Raw genomic sequence first — 18035 nt, forward strand, 5'->3', positions numbered from 1 at the left:
GGCTCAAGTTGTAATTCCAGAGGTAGCAATGCATCAAGGTTTTATGTTATGTATATCTCATAACTAGGGGGGGGTCTTTTGTGATCCACTCTTAAGTCCTACACTCTTTTAGAACTTTGATACAGAAAAGTGCATCAATGAGTAGATCTGAGCAATGATCCGGTTTTCTATAGATTTGCCTTACATTAATATAAGGAATTCATCCTATTCAAATTTAATTCCCATCCCTGGGAAAGCTTGCTGAGATACAGTCACCTTCCTGGTAGGCCAAGTCATAAAGAAAATTAGAAAGTGGGTCCAAACTGTTAGGTTTGGTTAAGGTTTCTCAGGATTGTAGATACTATCCAAGTATCATTTGGTTACCAAGTAAGACTCAGAAGGAGTAATTGTAAATCCTTTATTCTAAAAGCTGGTTAACATTAGTAAAGTTACAGAAAAGGCCATAATAACAAAGTAGGAAGCGAACATTGAAATTAATTCTTCATCTTGGAGAGAAGTAACTTGTATAGAAACTGATAAACTTTTTTTTTTTGTATTTTCTTCCTTGAAAACAATTTTCATAGTTACTTCAGGACCAGAGTAATTGTGGTCTTAGGAACTTCGAGTGATGCATATTGCTGAATTGCAAACATTCAATCCATTGATTTTTGAAAGAACATCATTATTATAAAAAAATTTAAAAAGAAGATACCACAGTTTGTACTCTTTTTTCATATTACTTATCTACAAATTTAAAGCTAGGAAATAATGGTTGTTTTTTAATTGTTTTAAATTTTTAAAAATTTCAGTGAAGCAGTTTAAGACATCATTTATAGGACATGTGCAAACCCCTAAATGATTTGGTAAAAAAAAGACTGATGCCCAGGATTAAATGACACATTAATTTCTGAAAACAATTAGGAGTAGTATCTACTGGTTTCACTGTAAGCATGTTCTATTTTTTTTCATAACTATTGCTGGCATTACTGTGTTCCAGTTATCTCTATTAATGGAAGCAAATTTCCAAGGAGAAGTTTAATAGATTTGATCACCACATTGACAGGAAGCCTTACAATGATTCTTGACAGTTGGATGACTGCAGGAAACACTCTTTTTCAGATCAGGACAGTTTGAATAATCATCGTTGTGCTTACAAGGATTGGCTGAAATTCAAGGAAACATTGAACATTTTTCAGCTTCCTTTTCTTTTCAGTATAGCCTATACCAACCCCATCCTATAATAGATAACCAATTCAGCAAGAAAAAATTTGGCAGAACATCTGGTGCTGCAAAGTACAGAATGTCCAAACCATAACTAACAGTCCCATATGGAACCCTTGAATCAAACATGTAATGGGAAATGCTCTTATAAAAGGTATCAATGCCACGCATAAAGGTATTATATTAACCTTTGTAAAATTCGAGGCAACTTTATTACTTAGAAAAACATGGGGTTTTGCTTTTTCTTTTATATAATATATGGACAAGGCATGGATAATTTGACATTTTCTTGTGCGCCATGATCATATACATAAATGTTAGCTGATAGTCTGCTTTTATTGTATTTTATTTTTGAAAATGTCCAGAAATTTATTTTGACCATGTTTCTTTTTTTTTTTTTTTTTAGTGAGGCAGTTGGGGTTAAGTGACTTGCCCAGGGTCACACAGCTAGTAAGTGTTAAGTGTTTGAGGCCGGATTTGAACTCAGGAACTCCTGACTCCAGGGCTGGTGCTCTATCCACTGCACCACCTAGCTGCCCCCCGACCATGTTTCTTAATTCACATCGTATAACATTATCATTTTTCTGTAGATACACTGAACTGAAATACAGAGATCACATAAAGCAGTTTGAGTCATCTATTAAAATGCACCATATGTAACTGAAAATAATTTCAATTGATATAATACCCCTCCAAAATAAAAATTGAAATTACTTTTGAATTCTCATGGTAAATGAATTCCCTCATACTCACTGCACAAGTTGTTGCTACAAGATTTGGGGCACTTGCCACATGGTTTTCCTACTTCATAAGGAGAATTTTCTCTAGGCTGAACATTTCCACTGAAATATAAAAGAAAAGATAAGACAGTGGTCATTTCTTGACTTTTTTCTCAAATATTTGCTTTTACAAATATGTTGCCACAGTAACATTGGCAATCAGTTTTAGAGTTCTTCAATGTAACTTTTCTGAAACGTTATTTCTAAAGTAACCTGATTTTGGCAATAATCAAGAGAGCAGAGAGACTCAGGGAAAGAGATTGATCTTGATCCTTGTAGGGACTTGTGGAAAAGGTAAAATGAAAGCTGCCAAAAGGATAAGACACAAGAGACTCCATCTTTCCAATGCATTTGAAGTGGCAGCTTTGGGATGATATGGTGAAGGGAGTTAGACAGATTTGCCTATATGGGAGCCAACCTTACAATACCTCCTTCAGTTTGAATTGCTTATTTGTTGATGTGGATGTTGGAGAGTATAAACTAAGCTGTAATACAAAACATGTGACATACTAATGAGTTCAGATTTCTAGGAACCATCTGAGTGTTTTGCTTCTTCCCTCTCTAGCTAAAAGGATATATATCAAAGCCTCTAGGTATGAAATCAAACCTGGAATAAATCCTGACTACCAGAGTTGTATGTATATGTGGATTTGTATCAGGTGCTTCAGATTGACATCTAGATGATTAGAGATATCACCTAAATTGATATAATTATAGATATATTTTAATATTATAATGATATGTCTGTATTGTATCCTCCACTAAGATCTGTGAAGACAAGGATTTTATCTCTTCTAAACTTGTTATCTCCCCTTAATGCTGAACAATGAGTACAGCACACTGTTGATTTATAGAAAATATTTGTGGTAATGATGAGAATATTTATTTATTTAGTTAGTTAGTTTTAGTGAGGCAATTGGGGTTAAGTGACTTGCCCAGGGTCACACAGCTAGTAAGTGTTAAGTGTCTGAGGGTGGATTTGAACTCAGTTACTCCTGACTCCAGTGCTCTATCCACTGTGCCACCTAGCTGCCCCATGATGAGAATATTTAACAACTGGAAAATGGTTATTTCAAGAAAACACTCAACTAATCAAAAATGAAATGATCTTTGCTCATTAACTTTGTGACTCTGCTTTCATATTGGGTATAAAAGTAAGGAAGTCATGTTGGGGATGTATTTTATTACAGCATCTATGGTTATAAGGTGACTCCTTTCATTGACAAAATTCCTTTGGAAACAACCATTAGCCCATGGTAACAGAGGCAGTTGTTTCCACTTGAGTAGCAGCTTTGAGTACAGGAGTTTTTTTCCATTTCAATTCCATTTTTTCTTTTCTTTTTTTTTTTTTGTGGGGCAATGAGGGTTAAGTGACTTGCCCAGGGTCACACAGCTAGTAAGTGTCAAGTGTCTGAGGCTAGATTTGAACTCAGGTCCTCCGGAATCCAAGGCCAGTTGTTTATACACTGCATCACCTAGCTGTCCCCTGCATTTCAATTCTAGAGGCTAAAATCAAATCATCTGAAGAGTCATGAGGGCAGAATGTATATTTCTTTTATTTAACTTCAGAACTGGGAGTGTCCTTATTGACTGTCCAGTACAAACCATACTTGAAAAATAACCCCCACTATGTTTTATCTGGCAAAATGCTATTGTCTTCATTTGAAGGTCTCCACTGAGAAGGAGATTATAATGCTATTATGTTCTAAGTCAGCTCATTTAAATTTTGAATAATGGAGCTAATTCTTTTTTCTGGCATTAACTCTAAATATACTATTTTTAAAAACATAAAAGTATTTTATTTTCTAGTTGCATGTAAAGATGGTTTTAAACAATTGTTTTTATAAGATATTGAGTTCCAAATTTTTCTCCCTCCCTCCCTTTCCTCCCCCCTCCCCAAGACAGCAAGCAATCTAATATAGGTTATATATGTGTAATCACATTAAAACTATTTCTGCATTAGTCATGTTGTAAAAGAAGAATCAGAACAAAAGGGAAAAAACCTCAAAAAAGAAAAAAAATAACAACAAAAAAGTAGAAACAGTATGATTCAATCTGCATTCAGATTCCACAGTTCTTTTTTCTGGATGTGGAGAGCATTTTCCATCATGAGTCCTTTGGAATTGTCTTAGATCATTGTATTGCTGAGAAAAAAGCAAAGTCTATCACAGTTGATCATTGCACAAAGTTTCTCTTACTATATACAATGTTCTCCTGGTTCTGCTCACTTCACTCAGCATCAGTCCACTTAAGTGTCTCCAGGTTTTTCTGAAATCTGCCTGCACGTCATTTCTTATACACAATAGAATACACTACTTTTGTAAATCACTGTACCTCTCCCAACCATACAGGGATTGATAGAACAAGTTTGATCCCTTTCTTACATGGTAATCTATAAAGTGTTTGAATACAGCTGTCATGTAACCCCTGAATCTCTTCAAAGTTACAATTCAAATTACTTCAACCAGTCCTGGCATGAACATAAAGTCCGTCACCCTCCTGGTCACCTTCCGTGGGATAGTTGCCAGGTTGTCAATGTCCTTCCTAAACTATGCTGTCTACAACTGAACACACTTGCTCAGATTTTATCTGTCTAGTCAATCAGTCAGTCAGTAAATATTTATTAAGGATCTATAATGTGTTAAGCACTATAATAAATGCTGTAAATACGAAGAAATGTAAAAGATGGTCCCTGCTTTTAAGGAGCTCTCAAGGAACTCTCAAGGAATCTAATGTGGGATACAATATGCAAACAACTATGTGCAAACAAGATATATGAAGCATCAATTGGAAATGATCAATAGAGGAGAGGAAATAGTATTAAGGGTAATTAGTACAGGCTTCCTGTAGGAGGTGAGATTTTAGCTGAGTCTTAAAGTAAGCCAAGGAAGCCAAGATTCAGAGATGATGGGGAAGAACTTTCCAGTGAAAATGGAGCAGTCAGTGAAAATGCCTGGAGTCTGGAGTCAGGAGATGAAGTTCTTATTTGAGGAGGAAGGAAACTAATGTTATGGGAATGCTGAGGATGTAGAGTGGGGTTTAAGAAGGTGTAAGAAGACTGGAATGGTGATAGTTGGAGCAGGTTATGAAGGATTTTGCATACTAAACACATGATTTTATATTTGATCTTGAGATGATAGAGAGCTACTGAAGTCTATTGAGTAGGTGAGTGCTATGGTCAGACTTGCACATTAGTAAGATCACTTTGATAACTGATTAAAAGATAAACTGGAGTGGGAAGAGATTGTGGCTGAGAGACCAAACAGCAGGCTATTGCAATAATTCATGAATTAGACGATAACAGTCTACACCAGTGTGGTGAAAATGTTAGAAGAGAAGAATACTGAAGTATCTCCTTATTCTTGAAAGCTATCCTTCGTTTAATACAGCCCAAGATTGTATTTACTCTTTTGGCTGATGCATTTTTACTGCTGATTGACATTAAACCTGAAGTCTGCTAACCACCCATGATCTCTTTTAGACAAATTGCTGTGTAAACATGTCTAACCAACTTGTACATGTGAAAGTGATTTTTTTCACACAAGTGTATAACTTTACATCTATCCCTATTTAACCTCCTGTTAAAAGATTTAGCCTATTACCATATGCTATTTAGAGCTTTTTGGATCCTTAGTCTGACATTCTGAGGGTTAACTATCTCTCTCAACTTTATGCCACCTCCAAAATTGGTGAGCATGCATTATATTCCTTCATCTAATTCAAACACTAAAATGTTAAAATATAAACACAATTCAGCATATTCTTAGGGTATTCCACTGAAGACTTCCATGAACATCAACATCAGACTATTAATGCCAATTACTTGAGTACATGCATTTCCTAGAGGTTAGTTTAGTAACACTTCAGCCAACCCTTTCAAAAATTCATACTGGCATCAGAGAACATTGAATGCAACTCTATCTATAAACTCCAACAAAGTGGGTGATTTGCCTTTATGAAGGAAAAATAAGTTCTCACAAAGCTCAATTCCCACAGAAGGCTACAATATGTAGGAGTTTTCATAAACATATCTGCTTTCAAAATATGGTTTAAATTTAACCACCTAGAGGGGTATATTAATAGAAAATTTGGAGTAGTAGAAAGAGAATGGGGCTTGAGTTCAGAAGGCTTGAGCAGAATCTTCTCTCTCATGCTTATTAACTATTTCGTCCATGCTAAAGGGTTTAGAAGCTGTATATTAAGAATATTAGGTTGCAGTACTTCTGATAAAGGCCTCATTTATAAAATATATAGGGAACTAAATCAAATGTATAAGAATCCAAGTCATTCCCCAATTGAGAAATGGTCAAAGGATATGAGCAGGCAGTTTTCTGATGAAGAAATCAAAGCTATCTATTCCCATATGACTTCATGAACTGATGATGAGTAAGATGAGCAAAATCAAAATAACATTGTACACAGTATCATCAACATTATGTTTTGATCAACTGTGATAGACTAGATTCTTTTCACCAATACAATGGTACAAGAAAGTTCCAAAGGACTCATGATGGAAAAGCCTCTCCAAATTCAGGAAAAAAAAAAAAAGAACTGTGGAATATGGATGCCGATTGAACCATACTGTTTCTTTTGTTTTTGGTGGTGTTTTTTTTTTTTTTGAGGTTTTTCTTTTTTGCTCTGATTCTTTTCTTATAACATGACTAATGCAGAAATACGTTTAATGTTATTATACATATATAATCTATATCAGATTACCTACTGTCTTGGGGAAGGAGGGAAGCAGGGGAGGGAAGGAGAAAAATTTGAAATTGGAAATTTTATAAAAACAAATGTTGAAAAGTATCTCTACATGTAACTGTAAAATAATAAAATACTTTTATACTTTAAAAAAAGAATATTAGGTTTCACACTGGGGAAAATTATGTCTTTAATTCCCTGGGTATGTGCAGACTTCCAAGAAGTTATTAATAGCCTGATTTTCATGTTTCTGCCAACAGACACAAGAGCATCATAGAATGCAATAAAATGCACATAGATTAGTAGAGCTAAGAGAAACCTTCAAAATTATCTAATCCAATCCATTCATTTTAGATTTGAGATGGAAAATCAGATATTTAGTGGTTTACCTGTGGCAAAAAAGCTAACTAAATGTTAGAGGCAGGGTTTTTATTCCTATCTTCAGACTCAAAATCTAGTCATTTTTCTGCCCTGACACACTGCTCTGCTTTACACATAATTTCCTGATGACCCAGGCCAACTCTACCTGAAGCTTAATCCCTATGGACAATGAGAATGTACATGAATTCATTTGAAAAAAGAAATCTTTTATTTTCCCCCAATTACATGTAAAACAATTTTTAACATTAATTTTTAAAATTTTGAGTACCAAATTCTCATCATCCCTCCCCACTTTTCTCATCAAGAAGACAAGCATTTTGGGGGCTACTAGGTGGCACAGTGGATAAAGCACTAGTCCTGGATTCAGGAGGACCTTGGTTCATATCTGGCCTCAGATACTTGACACTTACTAGCTGTCTAACCCTGGTCAAGTCACTTAACCCTCATTACCCTGCCCCTCACCCCCCAAAAAATAGTAGTGGCTAAAAAACACCAGAAAAAAACAATTTAAAAACCAAATTGGAAATCCTGAAAAGTAAATTGTACTAGGGAAATGGTCACTGAAGCAGCAGTAACTCAGCACAAAAGACAGACCTTGGGGGCAGGTAGGTGGCACTAGATTCAGGAGGACCTGAGTTCGAATCCAGCCTCAGACACTGGACACTTACTAGCTGTGTGAACCTGGGCTGGTAACTTAACCCTCATTGCCCCATTAAAAAAAAAACGACAAGCATTTTGATATAGGTTATACTTGTATAGTCATACAAAACATATTCCCATATAAGTCATATTGTAAAAGAAAACATAGGCACAAACCCCCCAAGAAAGTAAAGTTAAAAAAAAAGCATGCCTCTCTCTGTATTCGGTGTTCATCAGTTCTTTCTATGGGGATGGATAGCATTTTCATCATAATCCATTCATGATTGTATTGGACAATTATTTTACTGAGATAAGTTAAGTCATTCAAGTCGATCATCTTAAAATATTGCTGTTACTGTGTACAATGTTTTTCTGGTTCTAGTCATTTCACATTGCATCAGTTCATAAGACTTTCCAGGTTTCTCTGAGAGCATCCTGTTCATCATATCTCAAATTACAGTCATATGCCACAACTTGTTCAACCATTCTCCAGTTGATGAGTATCACCCCAATTTCAAATTCTTTTCCAAAAGAAAAGAGCTGCTTTACATATTTTTGTAAATATAGGTATGTTTCATTTTTAAAAATCTCTTTTGGAATACAGACCTAATAGTGGTATTGCCGGGTGAAAGGACATGCATGTTTTTATAGCCTTTTGAGTATGGTTCTAATTTGCTCTACATTATTTTTGAATCACTTCACAACTCTACAGCAGTCCATTAATGTCTCAGTTTTCCCACATCCCCTCCAAAATCTGTCATTTTCTTTTCTGTCCTATTAGTCAATCTAATAGGTATAAGGTCATACTCCAGAATTGTTTTAATTAACATTTCTCCAACCAATAATGATTTAAAGCATTTTTAATATAACTATAGATAGCTTTGGTTACGTTATCTGAATGTATCTGAAAACTGAATGTTCATATTTTTGATCATTTATCCATTGGGGAATGACTCTTATTTTTATACTTTGATTCATTTCTCTATATATTTGAGATATGAGGCCTTTATTGGAGAAACTTCCTTAATTTTTTTCAGAGTTATGATTGCTAATTGTATTTGCCTCCATCCTATTTTCCTCCTATCTATTCTATTTTCTCTTTCCTTTAATCTTGTCTCTCCTCAAAGTGTCTTTCTGGAACATGAACAGGCAATTTTTAGAAAAAGAAACCAAAGCTATCCATATTCATATGAAAAAAAAAATGCTCTAAATAACTATTGATTAGAGAAATGCAAATTAAAACAACTCTGAGGTACCTCCTCACACCTATCATATTGGCTAGTATGGCAAAAAGAAAATGTTGGCTGTTGAAGGGGATATGGGAAAACTGGGACACTAATCCACTCTTGGTGAAGTTGTAAAATGATCCAGGCATTCTGGACAGCAATTTGGAACTATGTCCAAAGGGCTATAAAACTGCATATCCTTTGATTTAGCAATAGAATCACTAAATATATATCCCACAAATGTTCAACTATATCTTGGTGTCTCATAGAGTCATTCTTTTCCATTTGTTCAATTCTAATTTTTAAACAATTATTTTTTTCCATGACCTTTTGTGCTGTCTTTTCCTTTTGGCTAAATCTGTTTTTTAGGGTTATTTTCCTCAGTAAATGTTTGTATTTCTTTTTCATGGTTCTCTTACATTACTCTTATTTCTTTCCTTAATTTTTCTTCTACTTCTCTAATTTACTTTTTAAAGTCCTTCTAAGCTCGTTTTAGGAATTCTTGTTAGGCCTGATACCAATTTACATTTTTCTTTGAAGCTTCACCTGTAGCCATTTTGTTACTTTTGTCCTGCTCTAAGTTTATGCCTTTATCTTCCCTATCATAGTAGTAACTTTCAATAGTCAAGCTTTTTCTTTGTTTTTACTCATTTCTATGCCCTTTTATGACTTGGTGTTTTTAATGAGAGAGTTTGACTCTATTCCTGCATTGTGCCAACTTTTTGTGCTTAGGCTCTGGGTCTTATTGGTGGTTTTCACTGGGCTTTAGGGCTTAGCCTCTTGCTTTCTTTATAGAATAAACTTCACTTCTGACTGGTATTGGGGGGTTAGTCATCCCTTTGGGCATCCCCTGGGTATGGGCCAGCCTTCTCCTGGGGTGATATCCTGTTGCTGGGTTACAAAAGTTAATAAAGTCTTTCTGGTGGCTGGCCCTAGAAGAGTGAACTTGTTTGTCTGCCCCAGGGGTGGCACTCTACTGCTGGGCTGCTCTGTTAACAGGGCTTCTCTGTTAGCAGGCCCTGGAGAAGTAATTTTGTTGCAAATCTGCCCGGGTATGGGGTGCCCTGCTGCTTTGTTGCTATAGTAACAAAGTCACTCTCCTGGCAGACCCTTGAGGAGTAATTTATTGCAGATCTGCTCAGAGTTGGAGCCTCTGATGCTGGTGTGCTATGTAAAAACTCTCTCTGCTTATAGACCCCAGGGGTGCGAACTTACTGTTTTTCCACCTTGGGCCGAGCTTCTCTACTGGTTAGCAGTGGGTCAAGGCCTCCTTGGTGGTCTGTGCTGGAGGTAGGGTGCCTGGTGAGTGTTCTCTACTATGCTGCCCAGACTGTACACTTGCCATGGGTGCTGCTGGTTTTCATGTATCCAGGGAGCTCTTTTTGTGGTGGTCGATAATTTGAAATTGGAGAAATCCCCTTCAATTAGGGAATGGCTAAACAAGCTGTGGTATATGATTGCAATAGAATATTATTGTGCCATAAGAAATGACAAGCAGGATGACTTCAGAAAAACCTGGAAAGACGTTCATGTACTGATGAAAAGTGAAGTGAACAGAACCAGGAGAACATTGTACAAAGTAACAGCAATTTTGTTCACTAAAGAATTGTAAATAACCTAGCTAGGGCTAGGTTTCCAGGGTGGAGGTATGCTATCCCCAACTTCATGGGTTTTGTGGAGTTGTTTTCAGAGATACTTCTAAGGACCTGTAAGATTTCAATTCTTCCAAGATGGTATGATGTAAGGAGAGGTGTGTTTCCTGGCTTTTCCTCTGCTCTCTGAGCAACCACAAGCACTCTTTTCTGCCCTGGAACTGTGACTAGGGTTCCTGTTCCAATGTAGCCACAAGCTCTGGTGTGCTAGCACTCCTCCTCTCCCTGGAACTGTGACCCACATCTAAGTATGGGAAAAACAGCTGAATCCTGCCCCTAGTACCAACAAAGAGACCCCTTGTAACCTTTTGTAGTAGAGGAGGTAAGAAATCCTTTGTTCCCTGTTGCCACTTCTAAGCTTCCTATTTCCTCCAGGAGAAAATACAAAATGACTTGTTTGGTATTCAAAGCCCTTTATAAACTAGCACCCTCTGACCTCTCTACTCATCTCACATCTTACTCCCAAACATGGACTCCTTTATCCAGTGATATTGGCCTCCTGGATATTTCATGAACAACACTTTTTTTGTTTCTGGGCATTTACTCTGGCTATCCCCCATGCCTGTAACACTCTCCCTCCTTTGCCCTGATTACTGACCTCCCTGACTTTTTTAAGTCCCACCTAAAATCACACCTGCTACAGGAAACCTTCCTCAACTCCTCTTAATTCCAGTGACTGTCTTTTGCCTCTTTTTTTGTATCCACAGCATTGCTTAGCAAAGTGGCTGGCACTATTAGATGCTTAAAAATGTTTATTGATTGATTGTTTGATCGACAGTAGCTGATCAACATAATGACCCACCAAAATTCCAAAGGACATATAATGAAAAATGCTATTTACCTCCAGTTAGTGAACTCATCAACTCATATACTCTTTTCCTAATGCTTAATATAGTACCTGGCAATAGGAGGTACTTAATAAATACTAATTTACTGATTTTCTCTAGGCAAAAACTCATATTTGGATAAAATTTTGTGGTTCACAAGGCACTTTCATCACACCCCAGGGAGGTAAATGATGACATTGTTACTAGACCCATTTAATAGATATGGAAAATGAGAATCTGAGAAGTAATGTGATTTTTTCAAAGTTATATAACTAGTTAGGATGGGAATCAGAACTTTTACTCTTTTCTTCCTACTCAGAATGCAGGGGTCTCTCTAATATACATTGTTTAAATTCATATGAAAAAGAGTTAATATTTAATATATTTAAATTAGAACTTCTTGAAATTTTTTGAAGTTGATTTCTATAGTTATATGAATTTTCCTCTAATTTATTGCAACTTAGTATTGTTTTCTGAATGGATTCAAGAAAAGTACTGTTATTAATGATACTCTTTTCTACAAATTCTATTGTTTTTACTTACCTAGGGCAGTAATGACAAACATAATAGTACTCGAAAGCAGCACCAGGACACCTGGCAACTGCACATCCAATTTGATGAGATCTATACCACACCATCTAAAATGTAAAAAGCCAATTAAATGAGAATATTTTTAAAAGTATGAAGTCTCCTTTGCCAAACAATGCTTCCAGTATTGCAAGAATCCATAATTTCGGGGGCAGCTAGGTGGTACAGTGGGTGGAACACCAGTCCTGGATTTAGCAGTACCTTAGTTCAAATCCAGCCTCTGACACTTGACACTAGCTGTGTGACCCTGGGAAAGTCACTTAACCCTCATTGCTTGCAAAAACCAACCAACCAAACAAACAAAACAAAACAAAACAAAAAAGAATCCATAATTTCTTCATTTTTTTTCTTTTTTTGGGGGGGGGGCGTGTTGTGGGTAGAGGTGTACTTGAGTGGGAGCAATGACTTCCTTTGATATAAATAAATAACTACTCTTCCTTACCTTCATAGAATGCTCCATCTGTGTCAGGTTACTACCACCCAAAACCAAAACCAAAACAAACAAACAAACAAACAAACAAAAAACAAAAACAAACCGAAGCCACCAAAATGAAAACAGAATCAACTGGATAAATTCTTCTGCTGGGTCTTTCTACACATAGTGAAAGTGGTTCCCACACAACAGACAACGTTTTCACAGGGCCTGAATTAGAAATCCCTGCCACTTGGGTAAACCTTAGGGGAGATTTTGCTCCGTACCATAGTCTACAAGGACCTATGCTCATTTTGACTCCATAACAAGTCATTAAAAGAGAAATTTAGTGCAGTATGGCAGACAATCATACTAAGAATTTTTCAGCCTTGTGAAATGGTAAAAACAAAAGTTTAAGCTTTTAGTGTTGCAGCTGCAATGGGGTCTACAGGCAAGGAATTTGGCACTTCTGCCTAATCTCATATTAAGCCATTTTATCAAAATCCATATGGCACAATTCTTAGACAATCAAAAAATTTACTTTCTTCCACGAAGTTTTAGGACTACTATAGTTGGCAGCCCTGGAAAATATAATGGATCTTCACCTATTCCCCTTCAAGTGCATGGAATAATATATGTGGTGTTTATTTTAGTTATGTTCAGAAAGTTTGTTTTTAAGGGTCAACAGGCAGGCCCTCCTGAAAATTTAATTTGTACCAGAAGGTTTGGTTTTTAACAATTGATTGGCATGGCTTACTTGTCACCTGAGGCATAAAAGTTCTAGTCCACAGGGAGTTTATATTCCTGATATTTAGTGTAATGTCCACTACCTTATGGGACATTTTTTAGATCCAGCTTTAATGACTTGGTGAATAAGGAGATGGAACGGAACAGCAACATTTGCTTTTAAAAATATTTCTCTTGATTCTCTTTTTACATATCACTTTTATTTTTACCATATATCCCTTCCCTTCTCTTCATAGAATCCCATTACATTTAAGAAGTAGTATTATCAAGGACAAAATGAAAAAAGAGGAAAAAATCAGTTAATAACTTGAATATATATATATATATATATTAATTTTATGTATCTTAGAAAACAAATCCTTATAGAAATTTGATATTAAAATGGTTCACATCGTTATTTCCCATTCTATTGAATATTTTTGAATGTAAATTAATTCTTTTTTATTGAATTTTGCTATCTAAAAGAATTTCATTGATTTTCAATCCTAAGGCTGACTCATTAGACAGGTTTTAAATAAACCTATTCCAGAACATTTTATTTTATCATTCAAAAAATATCATTTTAGAAAATTCTTGTTACTACTTGCAAAGTGCTTGCAAATCTTTCTGTAGTCCAAAGATGATAAACAAATACGGAAAAGAAAATTGAGTTTTCCAGATGAGAGGGAAATTCTGGCCCAAAAAGAAATCCCCAATGAGCAAAGGGTTCTGAGATTTCCTAAAAATAAATTCCTCACCTGGAATTGAAGAAATCTGAAAATTCCTCTGGGTCTTGTTCAATCCCTAAAACATTCAACTAGAGGCACAGGTAAATACACATGTGGATTTCTTCAATGCATAGGGCATTTCACATGGCAGTTCAAAGTTACCTTTCACTAGGACTACTTGGCTAGCTGAAAAAAGAAATCACCAGTCTATAGTTACAAAAAATCACATGAATTCTAGGGAGAAAATATTCTTACTGCTCACATTCTATCTTCTTTTTCCTCTTATACACTATGTTTTTTTTTAAATATAACATTGATTAGATAACTACCACCTTTATGCAGATGACTCTCAGGTCTGTATATCTGTCCAGTCTCTTTCATAAGCTTTAGAACTATATCACAAATTACCTATTTGCTATTTCAAACTGGATGTCCTAGAGATCTTAAATACACATCCAAAAGCAGATTCATCTCTTCCTCTAAATCTTAACTTTTTGCAAATATTCTTATTTCTTTCGGAGGTACCACAATTTTTATATAAATGTGATTTATTATAAAATAATTGTGGTTATATAAATAGAGCTATTATTATTTTTCTGTTATTATATATTATTGGTCTACCTAGCCTATTTAATTTTAAATACTTCCTCATACTGATGACCAAATAACACCCTCTGTATGAGTCAGTTCACTCTTCTCATGGACTTCTCCCATATGCTACAGTTGCCAAATGTTGCAATTTATACCTCCCCAGTACGTCTAGAATCTCATCCTTTCTCTCTACTCAGGTAGATAGTTTAGACAGTAATAGCATCTTAGTTTACACAATTATGACGTCTCACCTATACTACTACAAAGGCCTCCTAATTGATCTTGTGGCCTCAATTCTCTTCCCTTCTGTAGTGCATCCTACACATAGTTGACACAGCAATTTTTCTAAAATTAATATTTCTCCATGTGTTTCTCCTATTCAATCAACTCCAATGGCTTCTTTTGTTTCATCCCTAGGATCAAATATCGGCTTCTCTAACTTTTGTGTATTTATCTAAAGTTATAATTTTAATTGCTTAATGCTTAATTGCTTAATAATTAACTAGTATTAAAAAACTTGTCTAGCAAATATAGCTTCAGAAACCTATACATACACACACACATACACATATATATGCAGCTTAAAATATTAAAGAAACAAATGCTTTATATAGTTGTCTTATAAAAACAGATTCTCTGAGTGTCTTGTGTCTGAAACTAGATTTGGGCTGGGGTCCTCCTGGGTACAGGGTGAGTGTTTTGTCCACTGTGTCACCTGGCTGCCCCACAATGACATCTTTACAGTAAAGTTGAGTGGTGAGAGGAATGCATTGGGGAAGGGGGAAGGGGAGAATTAGAATGGGGTGAAATCCCACATGAAAAAGCAGGAAAGGGCTTATGGAGTAGGTGGAGAGATGGTGGAGAAGCAGGGCAGTGAATGAACCTTACACTCATCAGAATAGGCTCAAGCACCTTAATCTCATCAGAGTTGGTTCAAGGAGGGATTAACATACACACTCCACTGGGTGGAGTAACCTATCTAACCATGTAGGAAAGTAGGAGGGGAAGGGGATAAGGATGGAGGGGTGATAGAAGGAAGGGCAGAGTGATTGAGGGGCCAATCAAAAGCAAATCCCTTTTGAGGATGGATAGGGTGAAATAAGATACATAATAGAGTAAATACCATGGGAATGGGAATAAGATGGAGGGAAAGTTAACAATAGTAACTATGAAAAAGAGAAAAGGAAAAAAATGTACAAAAATATTTATAGCAACTCTTTGTGGTGGCTAAGAATTAGAGATTGAGGGAATGCCCATCAATTGGGGAATGACTGAATAAGCTGTGGTATAGATTGTAATGGAATATTATTGTGCTATACAAAATGACAAGTAGGGTCATTTCAGACAAACCTGGAAAGACTCATAAACTCATGTATAGTGAAGTGAGCACCAGGAGAACATTGTACACAGTGACAGCATTATAGACCTATGAGCAATTGTGAATAACTTAACTACTCTCAGCACTAAACTGATCTAAGACAATCCCAAAGGACTAATGATGAAGCATACTCTCCACCTCTAGAGAAAGAAATTATATTAATTGAACACAGACTGAAGCATGCTATTTTGCCCTTTCTCGCTCTCTTTTTTTTAATTGTCTTTTTATATAAAATGACTAATATGGTAAGGTTTTACATGATTGCACATGTATAACCTATATGGATTGCTTGCAACCTTGGGGAGGTGTAGGGAGGGAAGGAATGAGAGAGGGATAGAATTTGGAACATAAAACTTTAAATAAAGTGGGAAGCTAGGTGGCACAGTGGATAAAGCACTGGCCCTGGATTCAGGAGTACCTGAATTCAAATCCGGCCTCAGACACCTGACACTTACTAGCTGTGTGACCCTGGGCAAGTCACTTTACCCCCATTGCCCCAAAAACCCCAAAACAGAACAAAACAAAACAAACAAAAAAACCCCTTTAAATAAAGAAATAAATAAATAAAAAGAGGAGAGAACTTGCAAAATAAAAGAGAAACAGATTCTTATAGCTTTGAAAAATACAAAAAAATAGCTATTCAGAACTCAATAATTGGCCTCTTTTTTTTTTAAATAAGTGGCCTCTTTAAGAATTCTTTTCTAGTGAGCTCCTGAACCCATGACAAATCACTCCAAAAAACATCCAAATAATGCCGAAGGAAAATGCCCAGAGCAGCAAAATTCACAGAAGAATGTGCTGAAAACATCATCTAACCAAGAACAGCTTGGAAGGTCAGAAGGAGGAAGCTGCTGTGCTAATACAGAAGTGGAGGTCAACCTCACAGTCACCCTGACACAGATCCAGTCCCAGGAATGCCTCACCAGAGAGGGAGACCCCCAGAGACTCTGAATCAGCTGAAGTGCCATTGTTGTCTGGAACTAAGCTCACAGTCTGGTGAGTGGGCTGAGCCCTGGGCAGGGGAGAGACTACAGGGGTCTATGCTAGTGCTAAGGCAGAACTTGGATTTTACACCCCTGCTGAGAACCAGGAGGTAGGCTTGAGTAGCAGTGGCCCAGGTGGAGGAGGGGCACAGGCTCATCAGAGCTAACAACCACAATAAACAAAGCTGGTTGATTAGCAAGTTGGTCTGGGGTCATCTACAGACCAGGGAACAGGCCGGGCAAGTGAAGAACCTGATTCTCCTTAAATCATACCACCTGGGACTTCTTAAGCTTGGGATACTGCAGCCTGGAAACAATGTCCCACTTTAAGCAGCTAAAAGTCAAGTAAAAGAAAGGCAAGATGAATGGACAGAGAAAGGTGAGGACCATAGAAAGTTTCTTCAGTAAGAAGGAAGACCAAGGGGCACCCTCAGAGGAAGATGTCAAAATCAGGGCCCCTATATCTAAAGCTTCCAAGAAAAATATGAATTGGTCTCAGGCCATAGAGGTGCTCAAAAAGGACTTTGAAGATAAAGTTAGAGAGGTAGAGGAAAAAAATGGAAAGAGAAATGAGGGACATGCAGGAAAGCCATAAGAAAAAAGTCAATAGCTTGAAAAGTCAAATTGGCCAAGTGGAAAAGGAGGTACAAAAGGTCTCTGATGAAAATAATTGTCTAAGAATGAGGATTGAACAAATGGATGTCAGTGACTTTATGAGAAACTAAGACACAATAAAAAAAATCCAAATGAATAAAAAAATAGTGGGCAATGTAAAATATCTTCTGGGAAAAACTGCTGACCTGGAAAATAGGTCCAGGAGAGATAATTTGAAAATTATTGGTCTACCTGAAAACCATGAACAAGGAAAGAGCTTAGACACCATCTTCCAAGGTATTCTCAGGGAAAATTGCCCTGAAATTCTAGAAGAAGAAGCTAAAATAGAAACTGAAGGAATCCACAGGTCACCTCCAGAAAGAGATCCCAAAAGGAAAACTCCTAGGAATATTATAGCCAAATTCCAGAGCTCTCAGATCAAGGAGAAAATATTGCAAGCTGCTAAAAAGAAAGAATTCAAGTACTGTGGAGCCCTATTCAGGATAGCACAAGACATAGCAGCTTCTACATTAAAGGACCGGAGGGCATGGAATATGATATTCCAGAGGGCAAAGGAATTGGGATTATAACCAAAAATCATGTACCCAGCAAAACTCAGCATAATCTTTCAGT

The 18035-nt window shown here is 36.5% G+C and overlaps 1 protein-coding gene across 1 annotated transcript in view; it reads right to left on the reverse strand.

Moving 5' to 3' along the window:
- Positions 1-383: 383 nt before the first annotated feature.
- Positions 384-18035, reverse strand: part of LOC122756011 (cysteine-rich secretory protein 3-like) — a 63843-nt gene continuing 46191 nt past the window's right edge. The window contains exons 6-8 of the mRNA XM_044005041.1: positions 11946-12040; positions 1954-2042; positions 384-1142 (exon numbers count right to left, since the gene is read on the reverse strand). Of these exons, the coding sequence (XP_043860976.1) occupies positions 1015-1142; positions 1954-2042; positions 11946-12040 (312 nt within the window). The 3' untranslated portion in view covers positions 384-1014. The remainder of the gene's footprint in view (positions 1143-1953; positions 2043-11945; positions 12041-18035) is intronic.

This window comes from Dromiciops gliroides, chromosome 4, assembly GCF_019393635.1.
Source record: "Dromiciops gliroides isolate mDroGli1 chromosome 4, mDroGli1.pri, whole genome shotgun sequence".
NCBI lineage: Eukaryota > Metazoa > Chordata > Mammalia > Microbiotheria > Microbiotheriidae > Dromiciops > Dromiciops gliroides.